We start from the raw sequence: 27276 nt of genomic DNA, 5'->3' as shown, positions 1-27276 counted from the left end.
AACACACCTTAGTAATTAATAATTAATTAAATAATAATTAAAATACCTTTTGATCAGCAGTAAAAGGCAAGGCTCCTCCACAGCTTATGCAGGGAGAGTGGGGAGCCAGGTGAGGCTCAAAGGCTCATAGAGCAGAAAAGTGGCCGGGAAGGCGGAAAGGCAAGTCTCCAAGGCTTGTGCAGGGAGCGGGACAATGCAGGAAAGGGAGGAAAGCTGCCGCGGGCCGGATAAATGGCTCCGGCGGGCCGGATCTGGCCCGCGGGCCTTAGTTTGGGGACCCCTGCTTTAGGACATGAAGATAAATTGTGGAAAGCAGGGCCTAATTATTTTGTGAGAAAAGAACTTTCTGCTGCCTTTTAGTGATAAGCAATGAATGAGTGAAATATCACAGTTCTTTTGCCATGCCAGTTAGCATTATTTGGGGTAAAATATTGAAAGTGATCCTAGTCTGTTTGCTAAAAGCAAAAGTGAATTCTTACAGGGGCACAGAATACTGTAAAAAAGATGGTAAAAGAACTAAGGCTTGGGAATGAAGTCTGTTGCATTGGCTTCAGTAGATGTTACAATCTTGCCTGGGTTTTCAGGAAACAGGATAAATTCATTTTATTTTCTCTAAACCTACTGAGAGCTGAATTTGGTGGTTCCAGGTGAAAAGAAGGAAATGAGAGGAAACAGAAGAAGCAAAGGTGGGCAGGTTAGCAGGCAAATAGACGCACAAAAGCTTATTAATGTAAGATTTAGATGTCGGTTGTGGTTCTTGCATTCCTGATGAATAGCATCATGAAATCTAAATCCTTTTGGAAAGACTAACTTCACATGTCCTTGTAAGTGTTGATGCCTCTTTGCTTCCAATGATAAGTAAGTTAATAAGCAAATAATCCTAGAGCCACTCTCTCCTCCAGCCATCCAAGTGTACTTTTGTTTCATTAAGAGTTCACTCACAGGCAGCAATTCACAGGATTGCCGTAAGTCAATAGGCAACTTGAAAGTGTCCACATACATGCAAGCAGTCAGTCTCCATTAGTAAGGTTAGCACTGTCCTCAAGGGAGGCTTCACAGTTGTAGGTCATGTAGGTTAATGTTCAACTTAGTCAAAACCCTAGAGCTGTAATACTGAAGCATGCAATATCTCAAATTCTCCCGACATGAAAATATTATGTTTAGGATTCCCTAGGACCTGACAAAATAGCTTTGTTGGCCTAATGCAGTTCCTGGATTGTCTGTTTGTCAGTCCTGGCATAGAGGATGAGTCTGTGCATTAGTTTTTCATTAATGCAGTTACTGCTAAGGTGATGGAAAAGAAAAAAATGCTAATTGTCATAGGTTCAGTGACTGCAAATGGGAAATCTGTGAATTTCCCATTCTTTGTCTGTGAGGTAAGATGATAAAGAAATTCTATTTCTAAAAGGATAACCAGTGTGGTGTAGTTTTTAGAGAGTTAAATTAGAGCTCAGCTCTACAAACCCCCTCTTGAACATAAAGCTGATCTTAAACAACTCACAGTCTATCCGCCAAATTACCTTATTATTTTTAGAGAACATGCAGCAGTTAAAGGTGTTGATTTAAGGAGCAACTCTGCCAGTGGTTTGGGAAAAAGAAACTAAGCTTGGTTATAGAAATGCTATTCTAAGATAGAATGGTAATTCAGGGTGGTGATCTATTCTAACCACATCTTGGAAGATCAAGAGAGCACTTAAGGGAAGAAGAAGAGGTGGTGGAGAAACATCTCTAATAGTGTCAGTTCACATCATAGAGGTGTCAGACAGAAAAGCAGGATACTATTGCGATTACTACTGTCCATTGTGAGGCATTCTTCACTCTATAGTGCTAAGCATTGTTGCATTTCCAACAATTGGCAAGCACAAGAGAGTTGGGGGACAACCACAAATGCTGCATTATTCTCTTTGGAAAAAAGGTGGAAAATTGATCTTATAAATAAATAAATATAAATGCTCTCAAATGTGAATTAGTCAATGAGTCTGAAGCTCATATTTAAAGGTGGGGGAAAAAGAATTTTGCAAAAATTTTAAAGTGGCATTGCTGCCTCTTTTTGTTTCTAATATTTATTCTGCCTTCAGATAAAGGAACGATTGGAGGAGCTGCAAAGTATGCTGGGATGGGTGATGGTTCGCTGGCAAGCACAGAGTTCGCAGAAGGATGCTGACAATGAAAAGAATGGCCAAGAGTCTCGGGATGGTATTCTTAATAAAACCCAGGTATGTCGGGTTAGTATGCTGTTGTTGTGTAGTTTTATAAAAACTGGAACTAGCAAGCAGCCCCATTTGCTGGACTTAGTAAAATCTAAAGCAAAGAAATAGAATAGATCAGGACAAAAAAAGCTGGAAACTTTTTTATTATTATTAAAACTTTTAAAATTAAATGTCTGAAAGGATTCTGAAAATTATAGATTAAAAGCTATTCATCCGCACAGACAGGATAGTTGGTGCACTAGCTTTCACTGTGCAAATATATACCTAAACATGGCCATACAGCTACAGGTCTTAATCAAGAAATACACCCAAACTGAATTTTCAAAGACATGTAGCCACATCCACAACATACATTGGGGTTTCATTCTGTGATCTGCTTTTTGACTACCGATAATTAGGAGATCTCTATCAGGGGGTCCAACAAAAGTTAATGAGTCCTCCTTGGTTCATTAACTTAGCTTCTTCTTCTGCTTTGTTTCTTTGCTAATGTTATTTTGACACAGGATAAGGGCCAGAATGGAACAGTGGCAAAGTTAGTAGTTGTGTCATCAGGCAGTAAGCTTTGATAGAATAACTGCTCTGAACACTGATCTATGTGACTAGAGTGAATTTTCAATGGTTTTTAGCCATACCTTAAGTGAGTGAGATTATGGCCTTTAAAAAAAGGGAAATCCTAGACTCAAGGGAGTGATTTGTTACTGCTGCAACTTTGTTACCTACTGTATTTTTTAATGTTACAGATTAAAGTGCATCCTGAAACCTGTGTATCTGGGGCAAATGATACTTTGAGCATGTGTGTGGCTGAAAGCCCTGTACTCACCCCGGGCTCACTAAAGAATGGTTCTGCAGCACAGAATTATGAGAGAAAAGGGAGCTCTATGTCCACTGCAATCCTGTCTACCATAGATGTCCTTCCAGTGCAGAAACAGAGCTTGAAAGAATTGGAAAACCATGTTCCTGCTGAAATAGCCATCCCCAAGAAGACTCTGGTCCTAGAAGCTTCAGAGACACCAGTATTGGTGCTACCACCACCAGGCCCCGGCAGCCTGGGAGGCACAGTAAACTTGATCTTGAGCATTGGGAAGAAGGAGGAGAAAGAAGCTCCAGAAAACCAATCTAGAATATCACCACCATTGGGACAAGAGGCCTTGCACAAGGTAAGAGACAGTTATTTTCTGGGCATGGCAGATTAGAGTAACTTGGTAGCTCCAATGCAAAGAATAGGTCTAATCCCTATCATTTCTGACTATTAGGCCATTCTGGTTGGGGGAGATGGGAATGGCACTTGAGAGCATCTGAGTGCCAAAAGAGATCTACCTTACCCAAGCAAAATCAAAGGCAAGATTTTCTAATAGAGCTGTTGTGCTTGAGTACCCTCAGATATTGTTGGAGCTGAACACATATAGCTATCAAAGAATGATGGAAGTTTCAGTCAATGACATTTGAAAACCCACCTGCCACTGCCTTTCATTAAAATGATCCAAAATAATTCCATGAAAGAAATGGGATGTAAGCTTTTTTTCATGTCAGGAGCAACTTGAGAAACTGCAATTCACTTCTTGCATGAGAGAATTGGCCATCTGCAAGGTCGTTGCCCAAGGGATACCTGGATATTTGATGTTTTACCATCTTTGTGAGAGGCTTTTCTCATGTCCCCTCATGGGGAGCTGGAGCTGACAGAGGGAGCTCACTCACTCTTCCCGGATTCAAACCACCAACCTATCGGTCAGCAGTCCTGCCAGCCTAAGGGTTTAATCCATTGCACCACCAGGGTCAATGCATCCTGGCTAAGGATGACCAGTGAGTCATTTCTAACTGGGTATTAGGATGATCATGGTCACTCAAAAGCAAAAAGGCCAGAAACATCATTGCTTTTTAAATAAAAAGCTGCATAGTGTATTTCTAACTAGCACATCTTTATATATGTCAGGTTTATTGTTGTTGTGTTCCTGCCTATCTTTTCTTTGCGAGATTTGTTCAAATGGTCCTTGCCTTTTTCTGAGGCTGGGAGAGAGAGTGATTTGTATTCACACCTTTTTCACATCCATCTCTTTCTTCTTTGCTTTTTTCTTTTTCTCTTGAAAACCAGCACTCTGAAACTAAACCTTCAACCTGTAAAACTTTCTGGAAACGTTGTCAGGGATTTTTAGGTAGTTTAAAGAGAAAGAAAAGGCTGCCACGCCAGCATGCAGAAGAGGTAAACATGCTACAGGAGTGGAGTGAAGTGGGGTGCATGCTAGATGGTTTGGCTGCATGAACCCTTGACTAATCTATCACAGCCTCACTCCAAAGGAAGCTCCACCACACAGCCAATTTCCCAGGTTTTAGAGGACTAGCAGGTGTTTTAATCTCATCTCCATGTCTACAATGTAAGAAGGCATGGATGAGTTAGATGGGCATTGCAAATTGTGCCTGAACTCATGAAGAGCTGTACAAAGGAAAGTCCTTCTTTAGTACTTTGAATATTTTGTGAATTTTCTAAAGCAGTGGTTCTCAACCTGTGGGTCCCCAGATGTTTTGGCCTTCAACTCCCAGAAATCCTAACAGCTGGTAAACTGGCTGAGCTTTCTAGGAGTTGTAGGCCAAAAACCTGGGGACCTACAGGTTGGGAACCATTGCAATGTAAAAGCAAAATGACAATCCATGCCTCTTATAATAGCCTAGATGAGAGAATTTCAGCCTGTTTCCATGTCGTCATATTTCCATTCTGTGAGAATCCCTGTCTTTGCAAATGCCCTATTCCAAACAACATCCTGACAAATCTAGACTTAAACTTATAACCAGCACAGTGAAATATGGAACAGTATCATACAAAACATCACCCTCTTTCTGATCCCATCACAAAGCGGATGTAGAATTTGACAGAGAAATGAGCTTGAGTTATTCTGCCTTTTGATTTACATTAAAGGACAGGGCCAACTAGTTTCCTTTATTGAAATGTCTTTCTGACAAGTGATAGTTTGGGAGCTCAGATAGAATGTCACTAGAAGGAAGGATAATATGAAGGATAATATGCTACACACATCTTTCTCTTGGGGTGTATCTACAGTGTAAGGTAGGTAAAGGTAAAGGTTTTCCCTGACATTAAGTCCAGTCATGTCCAACTCTGGGGATTGGTGCTCATCTCCATTTCTAAGCCAAAGAGCTGGCATTGTCCGTAAACACCTCCAAGGTCATGTGGCCGGCATGACTGCATGGAGCGCTGTTACCTTCCCGCTAGATCTATTGATCTACTCATATTTGCATGTGTAGAACTAATAAATGCCACTTTGCCATGACTCAATGTTATAAAATCACAGGAGCTGTAGTTTTACAACGACATTAGCCTTCTCTGTCCAAGAGTTCTGGTGCCTCACCAAATGATAACTCCCACAATTAAGTTGCTGTGAGTTTTCTGGGCTATATGGCCATGTTCCAGAAGCATTCTCTCATACATCTGTTTTCTGAGGCTCTTACATTACCTAGTATGATTTTAAAATGGCATGGAAAAGCCTAAGGGTTCTGTGAACTACAGCTGCTGGAGCTGGGAGACTGGTGGCTGAATGATGTTCCAGAGACAACTCTCTAAAACAAGTCACTGGAGATATTGTCCAGCCATGTGGGATGAAGATAAGGCAGCTGCAGAGCTTGTGAACAGAAGAGGGTTTCTGGGGATAAAGTGAAATTCATCTAGGAAACCATCTGCCATTCATGAAGGCAATGCAGTCTCAACCCCTAGCAATGGAGTTAAATATCTAAGCCTCCGCTGCAGCTGTTGCAGATAAATGATCCCTATTATACTGTGATCTGATTGTGAAAGTGCACAGTAGCACCTGCTGCAGTGTTTTACCCTACCCTAGTCTCCTTTCTGGCATCTGGGAAGAAGGAAATTTTGATTTTAAATATGCAGCATCCACTAGGACACTGTAAGAATGTTTCCATAGCCACTATTTCAGATTGTATCTCAATGCTGAAGTAGTGGGAATGACTTATGGTCCATTCAAGCTAGCAATTCCACCCCACCTCGCTTCCTGCAGAGTCTGTGGCAGAATTGGGGTCATCCCAGTGTCTTAAAACATAATTGGTAACTCAGACCTAGTTTCTCCATGGGACCAGAGTAGAGAAATCCTAATATCCTTGAACCCTTTTGTGGATTGTTCTCTGTAGTGATTGTAATGAAGCATGAAGGAGGCCTTCTCTGATGGACGGCCAGCACTGAGCAGAAGAAAAGCATGTTATCAGTGCATGTTGATAAAACAAGAGTTGTGTGACTGCAAGTTTCCTATGATGCCATTCAGATGTTATTTTAGACTCCCATAATCTAGAATAGAGTTTGAAAAGATTACTTTGTTGGACTATAGTTTTCAGATTCTGCCTAGCTGGACGAGTACATGAACAGTAGTTTTTTTTTAAGTAACATTTCAGAACCTTTGAGATTGTTTCTTATTGTTGCTTCCCCTCTCCACAGGTGAGCACTTATTTGCAGGTGAAAGAGAAGGATTTAGATGTCGTCCATGAAGGTTCAGTCTCCATGCCACAAACTATTAGCCAGATACCCTCTCAAACTTATTCTTCCCCACTTCCTAGACCAGGGTGGACTACTACAGCCACCCAAACTTTGCCCAAGGCCAGCTCCAGCTACTTTTTGCAAAGCCTGAAGCAAAAAGGGAAAGGGAAGACAGCAGAAGATGCCCAACTGCTCACCTTGCAGGGGATCATGGGAACAGAACTAAAGGATCTTCAGTTTGGACAAGAAAAGAAGCAGAGCACTAGTAACACATGGCCCCCTAAGAACAGGAGAAGGGCACAATACCTGCGGACATCAAGAAACCTCAGAAATATGGCTGATGATGTGAAGAACCCACTGGCATGGGTTATCGACAGTGATTGTGACTCAATAGGAGAAACAGCTGAAAGACATGTACTCTTGGGACAAAAAAGAGGCCTCGGTAGCCCCCAGTTACCAACAGTGAAGCTGAACAAATGCCAGCATCTTTCTCTGGGCTCTGTCTTGAGCCTGGAGCTCCCCAAAGACCCCACTATCCTTAGAAATGTCCATGAGACCATCAAGGTGACCAAAGAGGGATTAGCAGAAAGGAAGTGTTCCAACCATGGCTGTCAGTTGGCTCAAGGAAGCTCAGATGGAGCAAAGATCCAGGAGAAAATTACCATCCTGCAAAAACGGGGACTAGAAGGGCAGTCAGAGATACACCAAAGTGCCCGCAGTAGGGATAAGGGTGGTACATGGTTTGAAGAGGTGAGTGCCAATCCAAGCTACAGCAGGCATAAGGCTCACATTGTGCCTCCTTGTAGGGAAGACAGACTGAGTCCCAAGAATTACAGCAGCTCTGGTGATGACTTTCTGGATTTCAAGCAGATCCGGCTGTCCCGCATCAGTGTACTGCACGAGCAGATAGGCTGGGAGTGGGACAAGCTAGCTGCTTCATTGCGTACAACTGGAAGCTCTAGTCATGTAGAGGCAAAAGACCCAACTGAGCAAAAAACATCCAGGATGAGAATGAAGTCCTCTCCTACTAAGCATGCAAGCAAGGCTTCTTACACAACTCAAGTGAAGAATCCTTTAGTAAATGAAATGCCAGAGAAGGAAAACACCCAGAGCTCCATGGAAAGCTTTGTAAGAATTACTCCCATATTAACACCCCTGGCCATCAAATCTCCATCCAAGTTGTCTGTGTTTGAACAGGAAAGCATCCCGGCATCATCAAAGCCAGGCTCTCTCATCCTGACTTCCAAAGGAAATGTGACTGAAGGGCCAAAGTCACAAGGTCTAGAGATGTGTCCCCCTGCCCATGAGTTGTTTGAAGAGGAGGAAGAGGAACTGCAGGCCATATGGAACAATGTAGAGAAGCAGAAGAGAAACACAGGCACCCAGAGCATCACAGGGGAAAAGGCAGATAAGGTCCAAAGCCCAGACAATTATAATGGGAAACTCATACTAACATCAGCAGATAACATCTTGGTAGCCAAGTTCAAGCTTCCTACCCCTGCCCAGAGCTTGGAAGGAGGGAGAGCTACCAGCATTGGACTTGACAGCAAAAACAGCTCAAGTCAGCATGACTGGGCATCCAGGCCTTTTTTCCAGAAGCAGTCTGAGAGGGCAGAAGCTTCGCCCATAGGATCCCTACAAAACATATGCCACCTAGAACCAAGGAAGCTCGAAGACGGGGACAGAAATATTGGAAAGGTCAGAATCATTGTATGTCAAGGTAGGGAAATGCAACATGTTGTAAGGATAGAGCTTGGAAAAGTTGCTTTTGCACTAAAACTCTCAGTATACCTGATCCTACATTGTTAATGGTCATGTGTCAAAAAAGTATAGTCAAAAAAGTATTTTTTCTTAGTTCTGTTTAACAGATTTTCCTGTTTTAAAAGGCAAAATTTAACTGTTTTTCCATACATATTCCCAGATATTGTGAACAAATAGTGCAAATCAACTGCTAGCCTGTAGGAAGCCCACAATTTCCGGCCCTCCGGGTGTATTGGACTTCATCTCCCAGAATTCCTGACGAACAAGTTTTTATTTATTTATTTATTTATTTATTTATTTTTCAAACTTATATGCCGCCACTCCCCTAGGGCTCGGGGCAGCTTACAAAACCAGCTAAAAGCTTCTGAGAGTTGAAGGCCCAAACACCCGGAGGATCCCAAGTTGCACAGGCCTGCTTTATAGTAAAATCAAAAATAGGGAACCAGAAATACAAATAATGAGAGCTGTGTCATTACTTCTGAAAAGCTGTGTATGATTCCATCTCCTCCAGCAAGGCACCTGAATTGACAAGGGAAAAATGAAGAAGTTGGCACTGAAAATAAATTTAGTGGGTTGATTTTGTGGTATAAGGCTTGCTTTCCTCATGAAGGTAGTAGATGTTAGATTGAAGGTTTATTACATCAAAATGTTGGCTCATAACTAATAGCAAGGGAATAACTCTATGATGTCAGCAGCAAGCTTATTAGATTAAGCTGGTCGAACATTTTGTTCAAGCATCAAGTACAATCATTTGCCACACCAAAAGAAATGCATTCATTATTAACTTGGGAAGACGAAAAAGGAAATGTGATTAGTGGAAGCATATCATTCTTTCTTTGCTCAGTTTTTTAAAGCAATCCTAAAATTTCTTAGTAAGTAGAACTCTGTTGCTGGAGGACATAGTTCATGTTTGTTCACCATTGTATTTCTCCTTCCAGCAGAATCCCAGTAAACTGGAGCTTCAGATGATGGAAGGGACACTGGAAAGGAAGCATTTATTACAAGCAGGAGGCAAAAAGGTATTGTCAAGTCTGCACAGCATTATAGTGGGTTGAGTTGCTCTTTTCCTTTGCACTGATATGCAAATAGACAAAGGAGAGCACAAAAGCCAACACTTCCTCAATGTTTATTCACATAATACCAAGTCTTGGCTACACTACAAGATGTAAGTTTTCCCAACTGACAAAGCATCATAGATTTTATGCCTCCCTTATACCTCCAAGTATCAGTTTCCAAAAAGGACACATTCTAAGTCTGAAGAGGTAGAAAGAAAGTAGGTGTCATCTTCAGATATTTTCTAGTGGCATAGCATATACTTGCTTGATTTTGGAATTAGTGATAATGTCGGTGACTGAGAATTTATGTCACTTCTCAGAGGAAAAACCCATACTAACTTCAACCTCTTAAATAAAAATCTAATTTTACCACCTCTAATACTTTTCAAGTGCTGCATATGACTGCATTCTGTCCCCAGTTGTCTCAAGTGCTTGAAATAATGACTTAATTTAGATATGTGCAGAACAGTGAGATTTATTTTTATAAAATACAGCAGGTAAGACATACAGAAGCTAAGTTTGCAACTTTCAATCCACAGACACTAGCCAACACTTTCACAAACATGCTTTCAAAATCAATTAAAAGTGCATATTTATGTATTACATTAAGAAGACTCTAAGCCTTTGCATGTTGGGGCACATTCAGCTAGAGAAATGGCCATAACAAAGGCTTGTACTTTAGAAACTCCATTAGATTAGATGAGATGTGCGGAGCAAGCAACTGGAAGACACTATCTACATTTGTCCTGCACTATAAGACTGATAAATGCATAGTTGCAGGAGTGATTTTTGCAAGCTGTATTTTGCAGGCTGTGCTCTACACAGAAGCCATGGCCCAGTATTCAAGTGCGTGGATAATATCTCAAGAGTATTGTGGATTGCTCCTCTTTATCATCCAAAGAAAGGGGTGTTGGAACTCAATGTAAAGAGTAATTCTTGAATGAAGAACAATCCACCAAGCAGATGAAGAAATTCTTATTTAGCCTTCCAAAGGCAAATACAGACAGACGGGGAACTTCATACACATGTATCTTACAAATCAGTCTTAATTTTCATGTACTCCAAATCAGTGCGGAAAAGTTACTTTTCGGGCATACAGCTTCCAATGCACTCCCAACTTGTAGGCATAATGTCTGGAGTTTTAGAAATTATACTCCAAAAAAAAAAAAGATTTCCAAGGTTTTCTCAGGATCTGACTTTTTAACTTGTGTTCTCCTAGGCAAACTGTCGTTCCTGGAACTCGTTCCATACAGTGCTGATGAGACAAACTTTGTGTTTTTATCAAGACAAGAAAGATACCCTCAAGGTAATTATAGCCATTTAACATCAAAGGGGAGGAGGAAGGGAAATAAGAAAGTGAAAGCTTGATAGTGTAGGAGGACCTTTGCCAGAAACTTTTGTGCTTGTTCTGTTTCTTTCCTATATCCATTTAAATTCTGTTTCAGTTCATACCTTCATTGGATTCATAACATCACTCTTCATGCAAAAACTTTTCAGGAAAATATTGGGCATGCATAGGGTTGAGGATGTACACTTGAAAATGTTGTTTATTGATTGATTTTTAACTGTTGGTTTATAGTAAATTGCTTATACATTTTACTGTATACTCTGCCAACACAGAACTTGAAACAACACAGAAAAATTACTGTTATGCAGTGCAATCATTAGACACAAGCATGTCTATTTTAAGTGGCAAATCTTATAAGCAGCAAAACCACCACAAATTATTTAAAGAAGAAAATGCAAGAAAAGGGGGGAAACATTAGAAAAAGAAAAAGCACCACCATTCCTGAGTGATAATGTCCACTCAAGAGTGAGATATGTAGCTACCAAGACTATATTCTGAAGCTCAGAGATTGAGCACAGTTACTTTTTTTTTTTACTATAAATTCAGAATTCTCATAGTCAGCCTGGTTATACTGGTTGGGGAATTTTGGAAACTGCAAAAAGCAACTTTTCTAATTCTGATGAAGTATGAGCTCTACCAGTGAGAAAACTCTGCCCTGAGCATCATAACTGATAAACATAATAATAAGTTCAGGCCATTCCTTGAAGATTCATATTTCCAGATATAGATAGTCACATTTTGGGTGGCCAGCCATTTTTAAAGAGCTTTTGCTTTGTTTGCATCTACTTTCAGCATTACTCCATTCTTCCAGGCCAAAGAAACATTTATTCACTGGAAATATTATTCTGTTCTTCTAAATAGCTTTTCTTTTCTTTGTACTGCAGAGCTCTGCAGTGGCCTTCCCACTAAACATTTCTGGAGCTGTTTGCACCCTTGATAAAGAATATACCAAAAAGGACAACTGTTTCACACTGCAGTGAGTAGCCTCAGATTTCCATCTCTAAACAAGTTAATGGGTTCATACAGTTTTGACCAACACATGGTAGCAAGAAGTCTCTTTCCTTCTCCTCTTGCTACTACTATTACTATAAATCTTGCAGGGTGCATGCTAAACAATGAAGAGGCCAGGGCCAAAGCCAGAAAAAAAATTGGGGGGGGGGGTGAAACTTTTTTTTTAGTGAATCATGAAGAGTAGTTCCATAACACAAAATAATTTAGAAATCAGACTCCATCAATAAACTTCAGTGCACACTCAAGACAGATATATTTCATTGGACACTCATGGGGATATGTGTAGCCAGTTAAAATTCATGAGTACTGTAAATCAGGTTTTTAAAAACCTGACAAATTGGGGGAGGGGTTGAACCCCTTAACTCCCCCTCCCCCCCTTGGCTACAGCCCTGGAAGAGGCTTAGTGAAGTGCAGAATAGCTATTAGCTTCTGTGGCACTGAATTTGCTCAAGTATGAAGTCTAAACCCTAAAGAACTGTCCAAGGTGCTTAACCCTATTCCCAAAATAGTTTCAACATCTTTACTTGTTTTCTTAAAGATCAAACTAAATCCCAGGGTGGATTCAGATGCACTGACAAGGAAGCTACCACCGGCTAGTAGGTGAAATGCCAGCCCCTGAAAACATAACAAGTGATGCTAGATCTTTGAAAGATTCCATCTCCTAGTTCCCAGATTGTTGTGGTTTTGAAACTTGTTCAGTCCATTTTCTCCAGTGCTCCAACAGATTACTTTCTACTGATTTCTTTTTACACACTTGTAGGATGAAAGATGGCTCCAAGTATCTCCTTAGAGCTACAACTGAGCCACTCATGAAAGAGTGGGTTATAAAATTGCAGCAAAACTCAGGTAAGGCAGAAATACTGTTAAAAGGAAACCATTGATACCATTGTTAGATCCAGGGGAGGGAGATACATAAGGAATCAGAAACATAAGGCACCTGGAGATCTTAATGTGGCCAGTCTGTGATTTCCCATATTTTTCCTACAATGTGTCCCAAAGTAGGATTTATCTTTCTAATATAACAGGGATTGAGATACACGCACGCGCACGCGCACGCGCACACACACACACACACAATCTTGGGACCTCTTACTGTTGGCTGTATTAACTAAGGTAGATAGAAGTTGAATTCCAACATCTTGAAAGAGACCATTCTCCACCACTGAGATAACACAGGGATGTACTCGGCAGTTGAGATTTACACAAAAGAGATTGTAGTTTAATTTCTAATGTGACCAAAATGTTTATGCCAAATACTTTTTTTTTCCTGCTCACATATAAAACTTTGATACTGAACTTCTTTAAATGTTAATTTTAGTTATATACATAAAGTTCAAAGTAGAATGTACCACGAAGGTATCTAGATTATATATTTATTACTTAAATATGCTGTTTAAAACAGATGTAAAAATGTAATCTGGCTGTGTTGCTCTGAAAGGTCATAGATTTTTTTGGTGAGCAGTTTGTATATGAAAAGTACTTTGTGTGTACTTTTAACATCTATTTCTCAATGGATACTTTCTTCTGTTCCAAGGTGTGCTTGATGTGGATTATTTCCAGTCAGCTTCCCAGGCTGCCCAAGAAAAAACTTGCTCTGTTAGGTAAGTACAGCTAGCAAAGCTTCACTGCAGATGGATTTGCTGGGAGCAGAATTACAAATCACTTTGTGTTCCCAATACCACTTTAGACTACCAATTTATATATGTTATCCAGTGCTATTTTGCCCAATATTCTAAATAAAACCATGTTCTAGAACTTTATGTCTAAATTTAAAAACAAAGGATAAGGTATATAGGCTTTCAGATTTTTCAATGCTACTTTTTCATACCTTTTTAAATAGAAGTCTTAATACTTGGAAATGACTGAAGATATTTATAAGTTTTAGCCACTATTAGTTCTTTCTGTCTGCCTTCTCTGGCCTTTGCCTTATTAGTGATGGCAGTTCCCTCAGTTACTTTCCATTAATATTCAATTGCTGATTTTTTTTTCCAGCTATACAAACGATTCGGTATGACTGGGGATCTTTTTTGGCTCAAGGGCCACATACAAACACATTTCTACACACACTGGTATAGAGACCAAGACAAAGGCATTAATTCTTGTCAATTTAATCATTTTTCAACAAAAGGTTCAAAGCATAGCTCAATGTCTACTTAGAAATGAGTCCTAGTACAGAAGTTGCAATGCAGAGTTTTAGCTCCATGCAGCTGCTTCACAGGTTTAAGTAACTTGTCTCAAATGTAGCTTGTTGATCTGTTAAGGAAGTCCTAAAGGTCATAAATGACCTATGGGACATATGTCCTGCATTGCTTCATTGGTTGATCAGTTACATCCAGGACTCTTGTCTTATGTTTGTGGGAGACAATTGCTAGAGCTATATCTTACCAGAGACTGGCGGTATAGCCCTGTTCAAGTGAGGATTGCACCTAACTGTGTTTCCATTGTTGCCATTCTTTCCAGTGTGATTCCTGGCAGAGGTGTTTCCCACTTCTTGGGTCTTCAGCATCCCTTTGCAAGCAAGAACCAAGATGCCATGCTGCTGCCAAGGTCAAGGGGCAAAATGCAGTTGCCGTATGGTGCACATGAGGACCCTCTTGATACAGCAGCATCACAGACAGGTGAGTCTGTCAAATTCAGAGTCTCATCAGGCAGGTTTGATCTTCATCAGCAGTACTCTGGTATCTCTTCATCTAAAGTGCATCTATGTAGAGTGCACCATTCTTCTGAACATGCTGTTGCCAAGAAGCATGCAGCAAGCAATAATCTCAAGCCTTTCCCATGTCTTCTTCCCTCTTAATACATTCCAATTTATTTATTTATTATGTTTTTATTTATATCCTGCTTTTTCTCTCCATAAGGAGACTCAAAGCGGCTCACAATGAAAAGCATTACAATACAACTTAAAATATCCAAATATACAAATATTAAAGCAGTATTAAACTTCATTAATATTAAAAATAATTCAGGTTAAAACCATAAAAGCATATAAAATCACAGCAGCCCCTGACGGTCTTAAAAACCTTCTTCTTTAAAAACACATAATCATCATAAACATTTTATAAAATACTAGTGTGCCCGGCCACGCATTGCTGTGGCGAAGTATGGTGGTATGGGAAATAAAGTATTGACGAATTGGTGGTAGTTAAGGTAAAGGGTAAAGGTGTGGAGTCCAGATAATCCAGTTAAAGCAGATAATATAAGATTATAAATGGGTTATATAGCTGTGTGGAAGGGCTTTGAGTCTACACTGCCATCTAATCCAGTTAAAATCTGATAATGTGTATTTTATAGGCAGTGTGGAAGAGGCCTAAGTGAGGCCTAACTCTGCCTGCGCCCTGGGCTGAGTGGGTTGCTAGGAGACCAAGTGGGCGGAGCTTAGCCTTCTAACTGATAGCAATTGGATAAAAACAATTATTCCTCTCCCTCTAATTAGGACTTTATTTTTCTTTTCTTTTTGTTGTATCAACCTAGAGGCATGGATGATGGGTTGTGTTGTCAATTTTCGAGGTTGTGGGGTGTTTAGTTTTGTTATTTTGTGGGTCGCCATGATGCCATCACTCATTTATATATATAGACTCATATTAAAATGTACCTCTACAAAATACATATATTAAAATACACAGGGAAAAGATTAAAATATAGTGAACACAAGATACGGGTTTAAAATTCATGATTAAGGCCTGCCACAAGAGAGAGGTCTTCAGATATGTTGTACATTCCGGCAACTCCTTTAGCTGTGGGATCTTTTCCAACTCCTAGAAGTACTGAGGAAATTACAGGGCTACGCAAGAACATAAGAAGAGCTATGTTAGGTTATACTGAAAGGCTTTTTCTAGTCCAGGTTCTTGTTCACATAGTGACCAGCAAGTTGCTTAGAGGAAGCCCATGAACTGGACTTGAGTGCAGCTGTATCCCCCAACAACTCATACACACCAGAACATACTGCTTCTGATAGTGGAGGTGCTCTTTGTCCGTGATAACCTCTGTCTAATCCAGTGGTTCTCAACCTGTGAGTCCCTAGGTGATTTGGCCTACAACTCCCAGAAATCCCAGCCAGTTTACCAGCTGTTAATATTTCTGGAAGTTGAAAGCCAAAACATCTGTGGACCCTCAGGTTGAGAACCACTGGTCTAATCCCTGGTCTAATCTTCACATACTGATCTCCTTGGGAGTTTTCTGCCCAGCCACACTACTAAGTCAGTCACTCTCTCCTCCCAGGAAATGTTCACAGATCTGCCATTTACACTACAGACCACAGCCTGAAGCCATGCTCCCCGACAGAGTCTGCAAGGTCACAAGAGACTAACTTTTTTCAGGAAGAGGAGGACTGTGGGCTAGTGGCAAACAAGAGGCGGTCGTACTCTTTTACATCCGGTATGTAATTAATGACTGTGATGGAAAACTTTACTAGGTGGAGATGGGGGAAGGACAAAGGAGATCTCCCACTTGCTCCTTAGTTCTTTTCCGATTTGTACCAAGAAGTCTCTGAGCTCCTATAGTCTCTGTCTAAAGTTTGTTCACTTTGACTTTTTCCAGCTACACACACTCATGCCCTTTTGTACCGATAGTTGTGTGACCAGCATGATATCATTATGCTATTTTCAATTTCTGGCTGTGTCCTTTCAAGGTTCTTCCCAAAGTAACAAGTTAATTGTTTGATTTTGCCACTAGGGGTCAGCAACACACTTTGTCTTCAAATTTGCAGGTACAGTAGGGTCCCGCTTATCCAACATAAATGGGCTGGCAGATAAGTGAATATGTTGGATAATAAGGAGAGATTAAGGAAAAGCCTATTAAACGTCAAATTATGTTATGATTTTACAATTTAAGTACCAAAACATCATGTTTTAAAACAAATTGACAGAAAAAGCAGTTCAATACACAGTAACGTTATGTAGGTAATTACTGTATTTACAAATTCAGCACCAAAACATTGTAATGTATTGAAAACTCTGACTACAAAAACATTGGCAACTAACAAATTGACTACAAATAAAGATAGAATGGCATAAAATGAACTTGCAGTAACAACATTGTCGGAAGTTAAATCCATAAAAAGTTCAGTCCTTGCTGCCTAGAGAAACAGCTGTGGATCCGGGCGGGAGGCAGACTGCATTGGATAATCCAGAATGTTGGATAAGCGAAGGTTGGATAAGTGAGACTCTACTGTATAATGCTAAGGTTCTTGAAGACTTATAAAAAGATGTTAAGATCCATTCACATGTCTCTTCTATGTTTGTAATCATCCAGTCATTTATCTCCAAATATATGTGTCATCCAGTCCCCCAGTGAAAGAAATGGTAATTGGTCCTGTGTGACATTTGCAAGCTTCCATCTTGAGATCTATGCTTTAAGAAGTTTTGACAAAATAGAATGTGGGCACATCAGCCTTTTGGATTACAACTCCTAGAATCCCCAGCTACATGGCCTACCATGGTCTAAAAAAGTAACTTTTCCAGGCTTTCTTTGCGCACAAAGCAGCTTTGTGTTTTCTGCTTTATGAATGAAGGATAGTGGAATGCTGTGCCTCAGGCAACCATGGCTTAGAGCCAAATGGCTTGGAAAGACCCAGATTCAGTGCATAATCCCTGAGCTATGCGGCCATGCCCTCTGCCCTGGAAACTATTTCATGTTTCATTATTTATGTATTAGATGCATATCCCCCTTTTCCTTTTCATAATGCAGCGCTCAAGCCAGTAAATAAGTTAAATTGAACATGGTTTTAGAAATCTAAAGCATAAAAAAAACTTGTAGTGAAAACTACAAAGTTTTAAAAATATATTTGAAGGAATAAAATTTTCTGGAAATAACAGTGTAAACATCATAGAAGGTGGCAGGAAGCACGTAGAAAAGGTGAGTTTGAACTCCTAGGAAACAGAATTTCTCAAGGTGCTGCAATAAAGGTTTTTTTCTCCGTACTCATTAAACTTCATAGTGGTGCTGAGCCATGTAGAAAAGCCTTGTAACTGAAGGTGATGTGAAAACAGTGTGGGAAAATCTTTTAAGTAAGCTGGTTCCAAGCCATCTGGAGCTTCAATCTGAATGTTGTAGTATATCTTAGATGTGGAATGGTAGCAGATACGCAGGAGCAAGGTACAAGCATTCTGGACATCATCTGATCAGATGCCCCATCTCAGAATACTCATACACATCATATACATCTTTTTTCACATGTTCTAAAACTAAGCCTTGGGATTTAACTATAAGTTCTCGAGTTTCAGCTAACTCATTTAAACCCATGGAAGGACCCACTCAGAAATACCCTTCTTACATTTTGTTTTGTTTATTGCATTGACCTGCAATAAACAAAACAAAATGTAAGAAGGGTATTTCTATTTTTACCACAAAGCAAAAATTAACAGAATCATATGTTCTTGAAACAATTGTGTCATATTTTGTGCTTTTTAATGTTATTTTCTGTGTTTTATTCTTGATCTTAATTTTATGTTGAGATGCCAGTATTGGTACAAGCCTGGCCAGGCACTGCGATTGGCAGATGAGGCCCTGTTCTCAGCCCCACGCCCATCCCAAACATGGCTGGTGGGAATGAGAGAAGGGGCCTTCTCCGTGGTCGCCCCCACCTTTGGAACTCCCTCCCTAAATCAAAACATGCATTTTTTGTTGTGTGATGCCTAATTTGCTGTAATGTTTCACTATTGTCTGATGTTGATATCTGATATGTTATTATTTTATTTATGGTTTGTTTATTTGCTTCTCTCTTTTTTTGGTCAAACTTTATGGCATTTGAATGTTTGCTGCTGTATGTTGTAAACCACTCTGAGTCCCCATTGGGGAGATAGCGTTGGATAGGGTGTCAGTTTATTTATAAATTGACAGAAACATTTGGTAGAGTTTTAACAAACTATGGTAAGTTGTTCTGGAGCAGAGGCCTAACATACAGTTTAGCCAACAATGTGACTCTCCTTATTTGAAAATGAGTTAGAAGGGGAATCCTGTAATAAAAGATTATGTGTATCATAAAACAGTTTTAGCCATGTTGGCACCTTCCAGATGTTTTGGACTTATGCCTTACATCACTCCAGTCTTCAACCATCTTTAGCTATGGTAACGGAGCTTGTAGAACAGCACTTCTGAAGAGCACTGGACTGGGTAAGACAGTTATAAAAATAATGAGCCAGTGCCACTAAAGAGGCCTACTGTTGCTCATTGTCTTTTCATGCTGCTGCAGTAGTTAACTTATAATGCATCCCCATTCTCTCTTTCAGCTACATACCAGAAGATTTCCCCTTTGTCAGTGTCCAAAGAACCCCTGGGCATTGGCAGCAGCTACTCGGTCACTCTGTACATCGGAGAGCAAGCAGCTGCTCCCTCCAGGCCTCGCTGCCATTCCTTCGTAGCCACTGCTGGTACATCCCAAGATCTCTTGGGTGGGAGAAGCCAAGGCGCCTCGCCCCGCCAGAAGAACAAATCTGTTTTCAGAAAGTTCTTTGGAAAGAAAGACTGAAATACCAGCTCATTCCAGCACAAGACCTTTCATTGATCTACTAGGCCTGATTGCTTCCTGTGACTACTATTCACTTGCACATCTAGCCACTAAGATTTGCCAAGAAGTGGTTGAGAAAGGCTCTGCTCATGTTAAACACCTCTTAGTCCTGTTTTACACTGTTTTTACACTTTACCTATTCGACCCTAATAGGTGTTTATGGGGTCAAACTTTCTTCATGTTTTGTCAGGGTCATACCCTGCCAACCACCTTGAGACTTTTCCTTGTAGGCACTCAGTCCTTGTTTGCCATGCAAGCTAATGGAGAAACCGGATAAAGCATTCCTAATGTTTGCCTAGTTCTTGATGGGAGCAAAGAAAGAAAGAAAGAAAGAAAGAAAGAAAGAAAGAAAGAAAGAAAGAAAGAAAGAAAGAAAGAAAGGGCTTTCTTTTAACCAATTATCCATGCTACACAATTTATTACAAGCACAGGGTTGACAGCTGTTCTTTATTTTCCTTTTTCTTTACTCGACCTTGCTGTTGTACTTCCTAACCTAGGATGGACAGCTGCTTCACCAAATTTCAGAAGCTGTTGGTATGTCATATATGTCGTACATTTAGACAGAGGGATGGGAAGACTGCTTCTTTGTAGTACATCTTCCTGGAATCCTGCCCAGCCAGCAGAGCCGCATGCTGATTAACTGGATTCTGGGAACTGCAGTAAAAAAAAAATCAAGTAATTTTCCCAACTTGTAGTTTAGGTCTCAACAACTATTTATTTCACAACTTCCCCCTGGGTAAAGGGAAAGAAATGCAGTGGGCTCAGCTACTTCAGGTTCTGGCCCAAACTCGTACTACTGTATTCCAGCATCCACTTCATAACTGATTGTCCCTATGGCCAGGGTGGGCATTGTGCAGCCTTCCAAAGGTTGTTGGATTGCAACCCCCAGCACTCCTCACCACTGCCAAAACTGATAAAGGCTGTTGTGTCTTACAGTCCAACGATTTCTGAAAGGCTGCATGTTTCCCTTCCACCTCCCCAAAGGGAATGCGGCTCTTGACATGCTTTAATGCAGTGGTTCTCAACCTGTGGGTCTCCAGATGTTTTGGTCTTTAACTCCCAGAAATCCGAACAGCTGGTAAACTGGCTGGGATTTCTGGGAGTTGTAGGCCAAAACACCTGGGGACCCAGAGGTTGAGAACCACTGCTTTAATGGATCAGCAGATACAGGCAAGTGATGAAAGCCAGTGTGATGTAGCAGTTTGAGTTTGGACTGAGATTCTTGGAGGCTACCATTCAAATCTCTGCTCGGTCACAGAAACAGATCTTGGACAAGCCACATTCCATCAGATGAAGGCAATTGCAAACCTGAATAAATCTTGCAGTAAAAAAAAAAAAAAACACCAACCCTAGGAAGTGATCATCATAATTTGGAATTGACTTGAAGGAACATAGTCACAAGAACAGTTTCTCTTCATGCTGTGAAAAACCACCTATTTCATTTTCCCAGGTCAAGCTGATGTAAATGATAACATCACATACAGGGCAGTTATTTTTTTGATCAGCAGGCGAACCTGAATTAGACCTAAAGCCTGAGGAGTTATTTCTTGGGGAAATATGTACATTAGTGATGGATTAGTATTAGATGAGGGCTGCTGGTAGCTCTGGGCAGTAAAACATTTTGGAGATTTCAAAAGGACAATTTATGTATTTTTAATATTAAAAAATAAAACCTAGAACAAGCACCTCGTTGTCATTCTGCTGTCTTCTACGACCGTACCAGTGCAGCAATTAACGCTTATTAAATAGCCGATTGCTTCTCTTTGGGAGACATTAAAATCACATTAAAAGACCAGCCAGCTGTCTGTGTCCTTTCATTGAAAATATATTAGAGTTAACTGAGTTATACTTTAACTGATAGGCAATAAACCCGTTACTGAAAACAACTCCGACCTCAGGACACTGTAGCACATGACAGATAATGGTTTTAAAAAGGGAAATTGTTGGCAGAAGCCTTGGGGAGTGTTTTGTTTTATCATGATCAATCTTTCTTAACCTGAGACCCTTTAGATCAGGCATGGGCAAACCTCAGCCCTCCAGGTGCTTTGGACTTCAACTACCACAATTCCTAACAGCCAGTAGGCTGTTTAGGAATTGTGGTAGTTGAAGTCCAAAACACATGGAGGGCCGAAGTTTGCCCATGCCTGTTCTAGATGAATTGGGATTACGCCTCTATCTTTCCCCCAAACTGCATGGCATTCAGATGTGCTGTGTAGGAATTTTGGAGTTCTTATAACTTCACATCCAGCACTAATATAGAGAAGGTTGATCCAGATTCAAGAGTTATGTGGAAAGTTGTAAGGACACTAAAGGCAGAGGGCAGAACCTTAGTATATTTTGCTTTCAAATTTAACATTGCAAATGTCCACCAAGATTGGCAGAGCATTCGGGGCAGCAAGCACAGTGTGCTCTTCCTTTACTGGAGCCAATGTTCTTCTCCGTAGAACATTGGGTTATTGTTTGACATGGATGCAAAGAGAAGACATGAGGCAATTCCCAGATACATGGGTTTTAATACAGCATTTGTAGTCAAATCAGGAATGTAGGGGCAGAATCATATTGCTTTGGTTTCTTTACTTTCTAATTTCTAATACACAAGGGAGAAAGGTTAAAGTGCCCCAAGTGGGGTGAGTCTTTCCAAGAGAAGGCATAGTTCATAATGGAAAAAAATTGAAAAACTGCCTGCCTTGCAAGTGCCCTTTGGCCTAGCATAAGGAAACGCATAGCTTGCTGCTGTCTCAAATAAAATATTTCTTGCTGCATTTTCTAGTATTCCATAGAATTATAAAACCATATAATTGGAAGAGACCACAAGAGCCATCAATTACAATCCCATGTCATGCAGAAACACACAATGAAAGCAAACCCGGCCGATACCCATCCAGCTTCTGTTTAAAATCCTCCAGAGAATGAGACTCCGACACACCACAAGGCAGGGGTCCTCAAACTTTTTAAGTGGAGCGCCGGTTCGTGGTGCCTCAGACTGTTGGGGAGCTGGACTACGCTGAAATAGTCCAAAATTAGGGTTGCTGTTGTTGTGTGCCTTCAACACAACAACAGTCTAAAGTTGTCAACCCTAAGTCTAAAGTTTAGGATGGGGCCAGGTAAATGACCTTGGAGGGCCGCATCCGGCCCACTGGCTTAGTTTGGGGACCCCTGCTCTAAGGCAGTATATTCCACTACTGAACAGCTTTATATTTTTACAGGAGAAATCTTGGTTTGGTACTAAAAGCCTGCTCTCTCTTCCTCAGTGGATTCTTTTGCCTAGATAGGGAACTTGCCAATTGCTGCCTGTATTGTAAACATGACTATATTCTTTAGCTTGAGGGCTACCTAGATGTGTTCACTTCCTATCATGCTCAACTGCAAAGGTAACCCTGGAGTGTGTCCATTTGGGAAAAGTTAGTATGCAGATTATTTTTTTCTGTGCTACTCCAGAAGACTATCCTCATCTGTTTATTTCTATGCTATTTTTTCCAGTCAATTGTGCTCATAGCAGCTCACCTCACATCCACGTGAATGCTGATAAGTATCAGTTCAAATGGCTTAATAGGCACAATTGCAAATATTCATAGTGTTAAGTAAATACACAATATAAATCCTGACATATTTATTCCAGACCAATACAAATAAAGTGGCCTTGTCCGACAGTTTAAATAGGACAGAAGCTAAAAGCCTTACACTTAAACAAAAAATACAGGACAAACAAAGTTAAATAATTTCCATTCCACAATTAACCGCCACATGCTAGTTATGAATCACACCTCCTTCCCTTGTGGATTTAATCTTAGCTCTCGCAATTTAGTTTCCTTGTACATTCACCCTTTATCTTAGAAACTAGTCCAGCAGAGTCACTTGTTTTAACAACACCAAAAAGTAAACATCCTCCTTTGCCAGAATGGGAGTAGCCAGAAAGAGAAGCTGGAAGAAACATGATGCATACAGACACTTTTTGTGGACACAGCTTCAAGAACAGTACCTTTGGGTCACTGTCCACAGATGACAAATTGTTCTTCACAAAAGTATATGCCTAGATGGTGTAATTTACATAAAAAGACAGTGACAAAGGATTTAAAAATATGTACATCTCTGCTAATTAGGTGTATTTTGCATGTCTAAAATGGTTATAAACCTGAGCAATAGGTAGGTCCCATTTAAGAACATAAGAACATTTAAGAGCAGGTATCCATCTGAAGACAGGCAACTCAATCTTCATCCTGTAGCTCAATCTTCATCCTAGGATAGCCAGACAAATTTATGGGTTGCCATTCCACCAACCTGGCCAGATTTACTGGACTCTAATTCCCATCATCCTAGCCAAGATGGCCATTGGCTGTACTGGATGCATATCTGGAGGCTGCAGGAATGGGGGAGGCTGGTAAAATAGTACCATATATACTTGAGTATTAGCTGAGTTTTTCAGCCCCTTTTAGGGCTGAAAAAGCTTCCCTCGACTTATACTCAAGTGAAGGCCCTGGCCAGCTTATATTTGGGTCGGCTTATACACATGTATATAGGTACATTTTTTTCTCTATCATTATCGTTATTATTATTACATTTATTTTTTACTCTATTATTATTACATGTATTATTTTTCTCTATTATTATTACATTTATTGTTTTACTCTACTATTACTATTATTATTACATTTATTATTTTACTCTGTTATTATTGGAAGGATACGTAAGCACATTTACACTGATGCAGGCTAGCATAATGATTTAATCAGAGTTGGACAGCCTTACCTTAAATTACAGTTTTATGTAAATATTCAAAAACATTTAACCTATTCATTCCTCAATTAATGTAATTTAATTGGTATCTATTTATATTTTTATTTTTGAAATTTACCAGTAGCTGCTGCATTTCCCATCCTTGGCTTATACTCGAGTCAATAAGTTTTCCCAGTTTTTTGTGGTAAAATTAGGTGCCTCCGTTTATATTTGGATCGGCTTATACTCAAGTATATACAGTATATTTTGAACATTCGTTGTTCGTAATGGTAGCATTAATTGTATCATTCCCATTACTATAAAGTTCCATATTTAATTTGAAAAAATTAGATTGTAAATCCAAACCTAGAGTGCTGATAGAGAAGATTAAGAACATCAAATGTGAGGAAACTTTAGACCAGTCGACACTGGGAGATACCTGCTGGCCTAATCCACTCCTTCTGGTAAAAGAGCTGTGTCAGCTGCTCTCACAAGGCAGGAAAGGCTGAGGAAGGGCAATCAGAGTTGGTGTTTACACTGAAATTGGCACTGGAGTCCTGGACAGCTGGATGCAGCTTGGCTCCAGAAGTCTGAACTGTGCAGCCAAAGAACCATTTTCTCTTCATATTAAACACCCAATGATGGTTGCTCAGTTTGTTCATTGATCAGGGGGAATCAAATTGTTTCTTTCTGAAACGAGGGTACAGGGGATAAATAATGAAAGGTATAAACTAGAACTTTGGATGTCCAAAAGGAAGGCATCAGGAGATCTTTTTTAAAAACATGCCAACAAGGCTGGTCCTACTATTAGGCAGAGTTCGGCAGCCACCTCAAGTAGTAGACATGGGTGCTAATCTAGACATGGTGGGGGTGGGTACCATAATAGGGAGTCAAACCACTGAAGTGACTTTTTCCCCCACATAACCACATTTGTAGATTATCAGAGCCCATTGTATGGCACCCACAGAGTTCTATTTTTGACTACTTTCTCTTCTCAGTCACACTTTCTGCCATGTAAAGATTATTTACCATACTGCAGTGAGCATTTTATATTTCAAACCTTACAGCTCTCTTGTCAGTATTACTACTGGGATCTAATTTAGACATGATCTGATGAGGCCAACTAAAGAAGATCTTCTTTTCATCTTCAAGGCAAGGAGGAGGAATCTTGGGGGGTGGAGGCTGCTACTTTCAAAAATGTGTGCATATATATGTATTATTCTTATGAGCTTTTTTTGTTTTTTGTTTATTTTGACCCCTGTGATGGCACGCCCGAGCCTCTCGGAAAACTATGGTGTCTGGCTTTACTCAGGGGCTATCTGTATAACTTCCGATAAGACCAAGACCCTTAACACAGAGAGACACTTCAGGCCAGGTGAAAAGATAACCAAATTAGTTTACTGAAAACAGGAAAAACAAAGGCTAGCTCCACCCGGGACTATTGTAAGATAGCTTAAAACAATACACTACGAAAGGAGATTTTGCTGATCGCAGTCATCTCTCTGGAATCCTTGAAAGTCTTTTGCCTCTGATGTAAAGCAATGGATTATAAGCTAGTGCTTATAAGCTGTCTTGATCTTCTACTTTGTGAAACTTGGGCTGACCACAAGCTTCTATTGTCACTGTGACTGATGGTATATGAATACTGTTAAACTGCAGAGTTTATTAGTGCTAAGGGTGCCTGTTTTGGATTGTTTGGCCTAGGATTACTAGACAATGACCAGGCCTCTAATGACTAGCTCTGTTGCAAAATGAAAAAGGAGTCTAGCAAGAAAGCTCTCTAACAGGCAAATGGAACAGACCAACTAAGGCTGGCCTCTAGTGGGATTTTTATGCTCCACCCAAAAACTAATACAAATGGAGGCATCTACACTATTGGGAAACCTAAACAGAGGGAACTGAAGCAAAGGAGAGGAAAAGCCAAAGCCAAGACTTCACAGCCCCTGCTATAGGAGAAGAGTATGCAAATTAAACAAATAAATGGTTTGTGTAACCATGGTTGATGTCTAATGTGCCATGTGGGGCTACTTTAGATCTCAGGTTTTGACCCACAAAACCCAAGGCCTTGTCTGGAATGGTCTCAATCTTTCAAACTTACATCCTCAGCCTTGCTTTTGAATATCAACAGTGTCTTACCTCCAGAGAGAGCAGAGCTTGAAAAATTTACCTCCTGGATCCCAGCTCCCAGAATCACCCAATCAACATGTCCAAAACCATAACTTTTCCCAGTCCTTCTCTGTCTGCAAGGTGAGGATTTGTTGCTTAGATCTTGCAACATTGAACTTCCCATTTCAAAGAATAAGAGAGGAAAAGATACTGTGCCGAGCAAGTTCCATCAAACCAAATAGGAAGTGAAAATTCAGGGAAAGAGAAGAGGGGAACTTACCCTCTGCTTGGTAACTCAGTTTCGTCCTGGGATTTCTCTAGTTAATGGACTCAGGAAGAACAAATGTGTCTGAGATCCTAATGCCATGAGAGGCCTCACTTCTGTCTTTCACCCAGTAAGCTTATTACGGAAGCGATAGAGCTGACTCACACTGAAATAGACAGAAGATTACCCCAGTTCCAGACCACAGCTGAATGCACTGAATAGCTGGATCCGAAAGACTCAGACTTCCTAGTTCTTTTGCCTGGGATCCTTTAGTACAGTGCTACTCCATGGGGTACAGAGAGATGCCAGTCCCCCATCCATTGGCTACCAGCCCCTGTTAGCTTACAGCAAAGAAAAATAATAAACGGTAGCCGAAAGATAGTACCAATCCCTGGCGTGATGGGAGGAAATACTGAAAAGTATTGCTTCAACAAGTAGATACGAAGACAGATGCGAACATCTGAGCCATGTGATCTCCCATTGAAATAATCCTTCCTTCAAAAACTGATCCCAGAGAAAGTTCTGTTTGCTCTATGATGTTTGCACTTTGTTGACAAAGAATGAACCAGATATACATGTCTGTGTACACAACTATCAGAAAGCAAAGGTTTCACTGTTTTGGATAAGGGATGCTGCACCTGTACAGTCAGCCTTCCATGTCCGCAACAACTCTTCAACAATCAATGATTTGAAAATTTCCCCCCAAAAAGAAAACCTTGATCTTAACCATTATATAGGGTGGGACAGGAGTCACAACGCGTTTCAATACTGATTTGCGCCTTTATTTATCTTTTGCTTCTATTTTACAGTGCCATTG

At 40.3% G+C, this 27276-nt stretch overlaps 1 protein-coding gene across 6 annotated transcripts in view; it reads left to right on the top strand.

Annotated features, from left to right (window-relative positions):
• LOC100551915 (uncharacterized) overlaps positions 1 to 21170 on the top strand; it is a 70669-nt gene extending 49499 nt beyond the window's left edge. For 2 of the 6 annotated variants that reach the window (XM_062973824.1, XM_062973816.1), the window contains exons 22-33: positions 2079 to 2216; positions 2951 to 3367; positions 4300 to 4407; positions 6658 to 8394; positions 9396 to 9476; positions 10732 to 10818; positions 11745 to 11836; positions 12632 to 12717; positions 13406 to 13472; positions 14332 to 14489; positions 16090 to 16245; positions 19098 to 21170. In XM_062973824.1, the coding sequence (XP_062829894.1) occupies positions 2079 to 2216; positions 2951 to 3367; positions 4300 to 4407; positions 6658 to 8394; positions 9396 to 9476; positions 10732 to 10818; positions 11745 to 11836; positions 12632 to 12717; positions 13406 to 13472; positions 14332 to 14489; positions 16090 to 16245; positions 19098 to 19336 (3366 nt within the window). In that variant the 3' untranslated portion in view covers positions 19337 to 21170. Of the gene's footprint in view, positions 1 to 2078; positions 2217 to 2950; positions 3368 to 4299; positions 4408 to 6657; positions 8417 to 9395; positions 9477 to 10731; positions 10819 to 11744; positions 11837 to 12631; positions 12718 to 13405; positions 13473 to 14331; positions 14490 to 16089; positions 16246 to 19097 lie in introns of those variants that run through there. The other 4 variants (XM_062973820.1, XM_062973830.1, XM_062973850.1 and 1 more) reach the window with 4 other exon arrangements.
• Positions 21171 to 27276: the final 6106 nt, after the last annotated feature.

This window comes from Anolis carolinensis, chromosome 1, assembly GCF_035594765.1.
Source record: "Anolis carolinensis isolate JA03-04 chromosome 1, rAnoCar3.1.pri, whole genome shotgun sequence".
Classification (NCBI taxonomy): domain Eukaryota; kingdom Metazoa; phylum Chordata; class Lepidosauria; order Squamata; family Dactyloidae; genus Anolis; species Anolis carolinensis.
The sequence above is the reverse complement of the archived record's forward strand: the minus strand, read 5'-3'. Positions and strand labels throughout refer to the sequence as shown.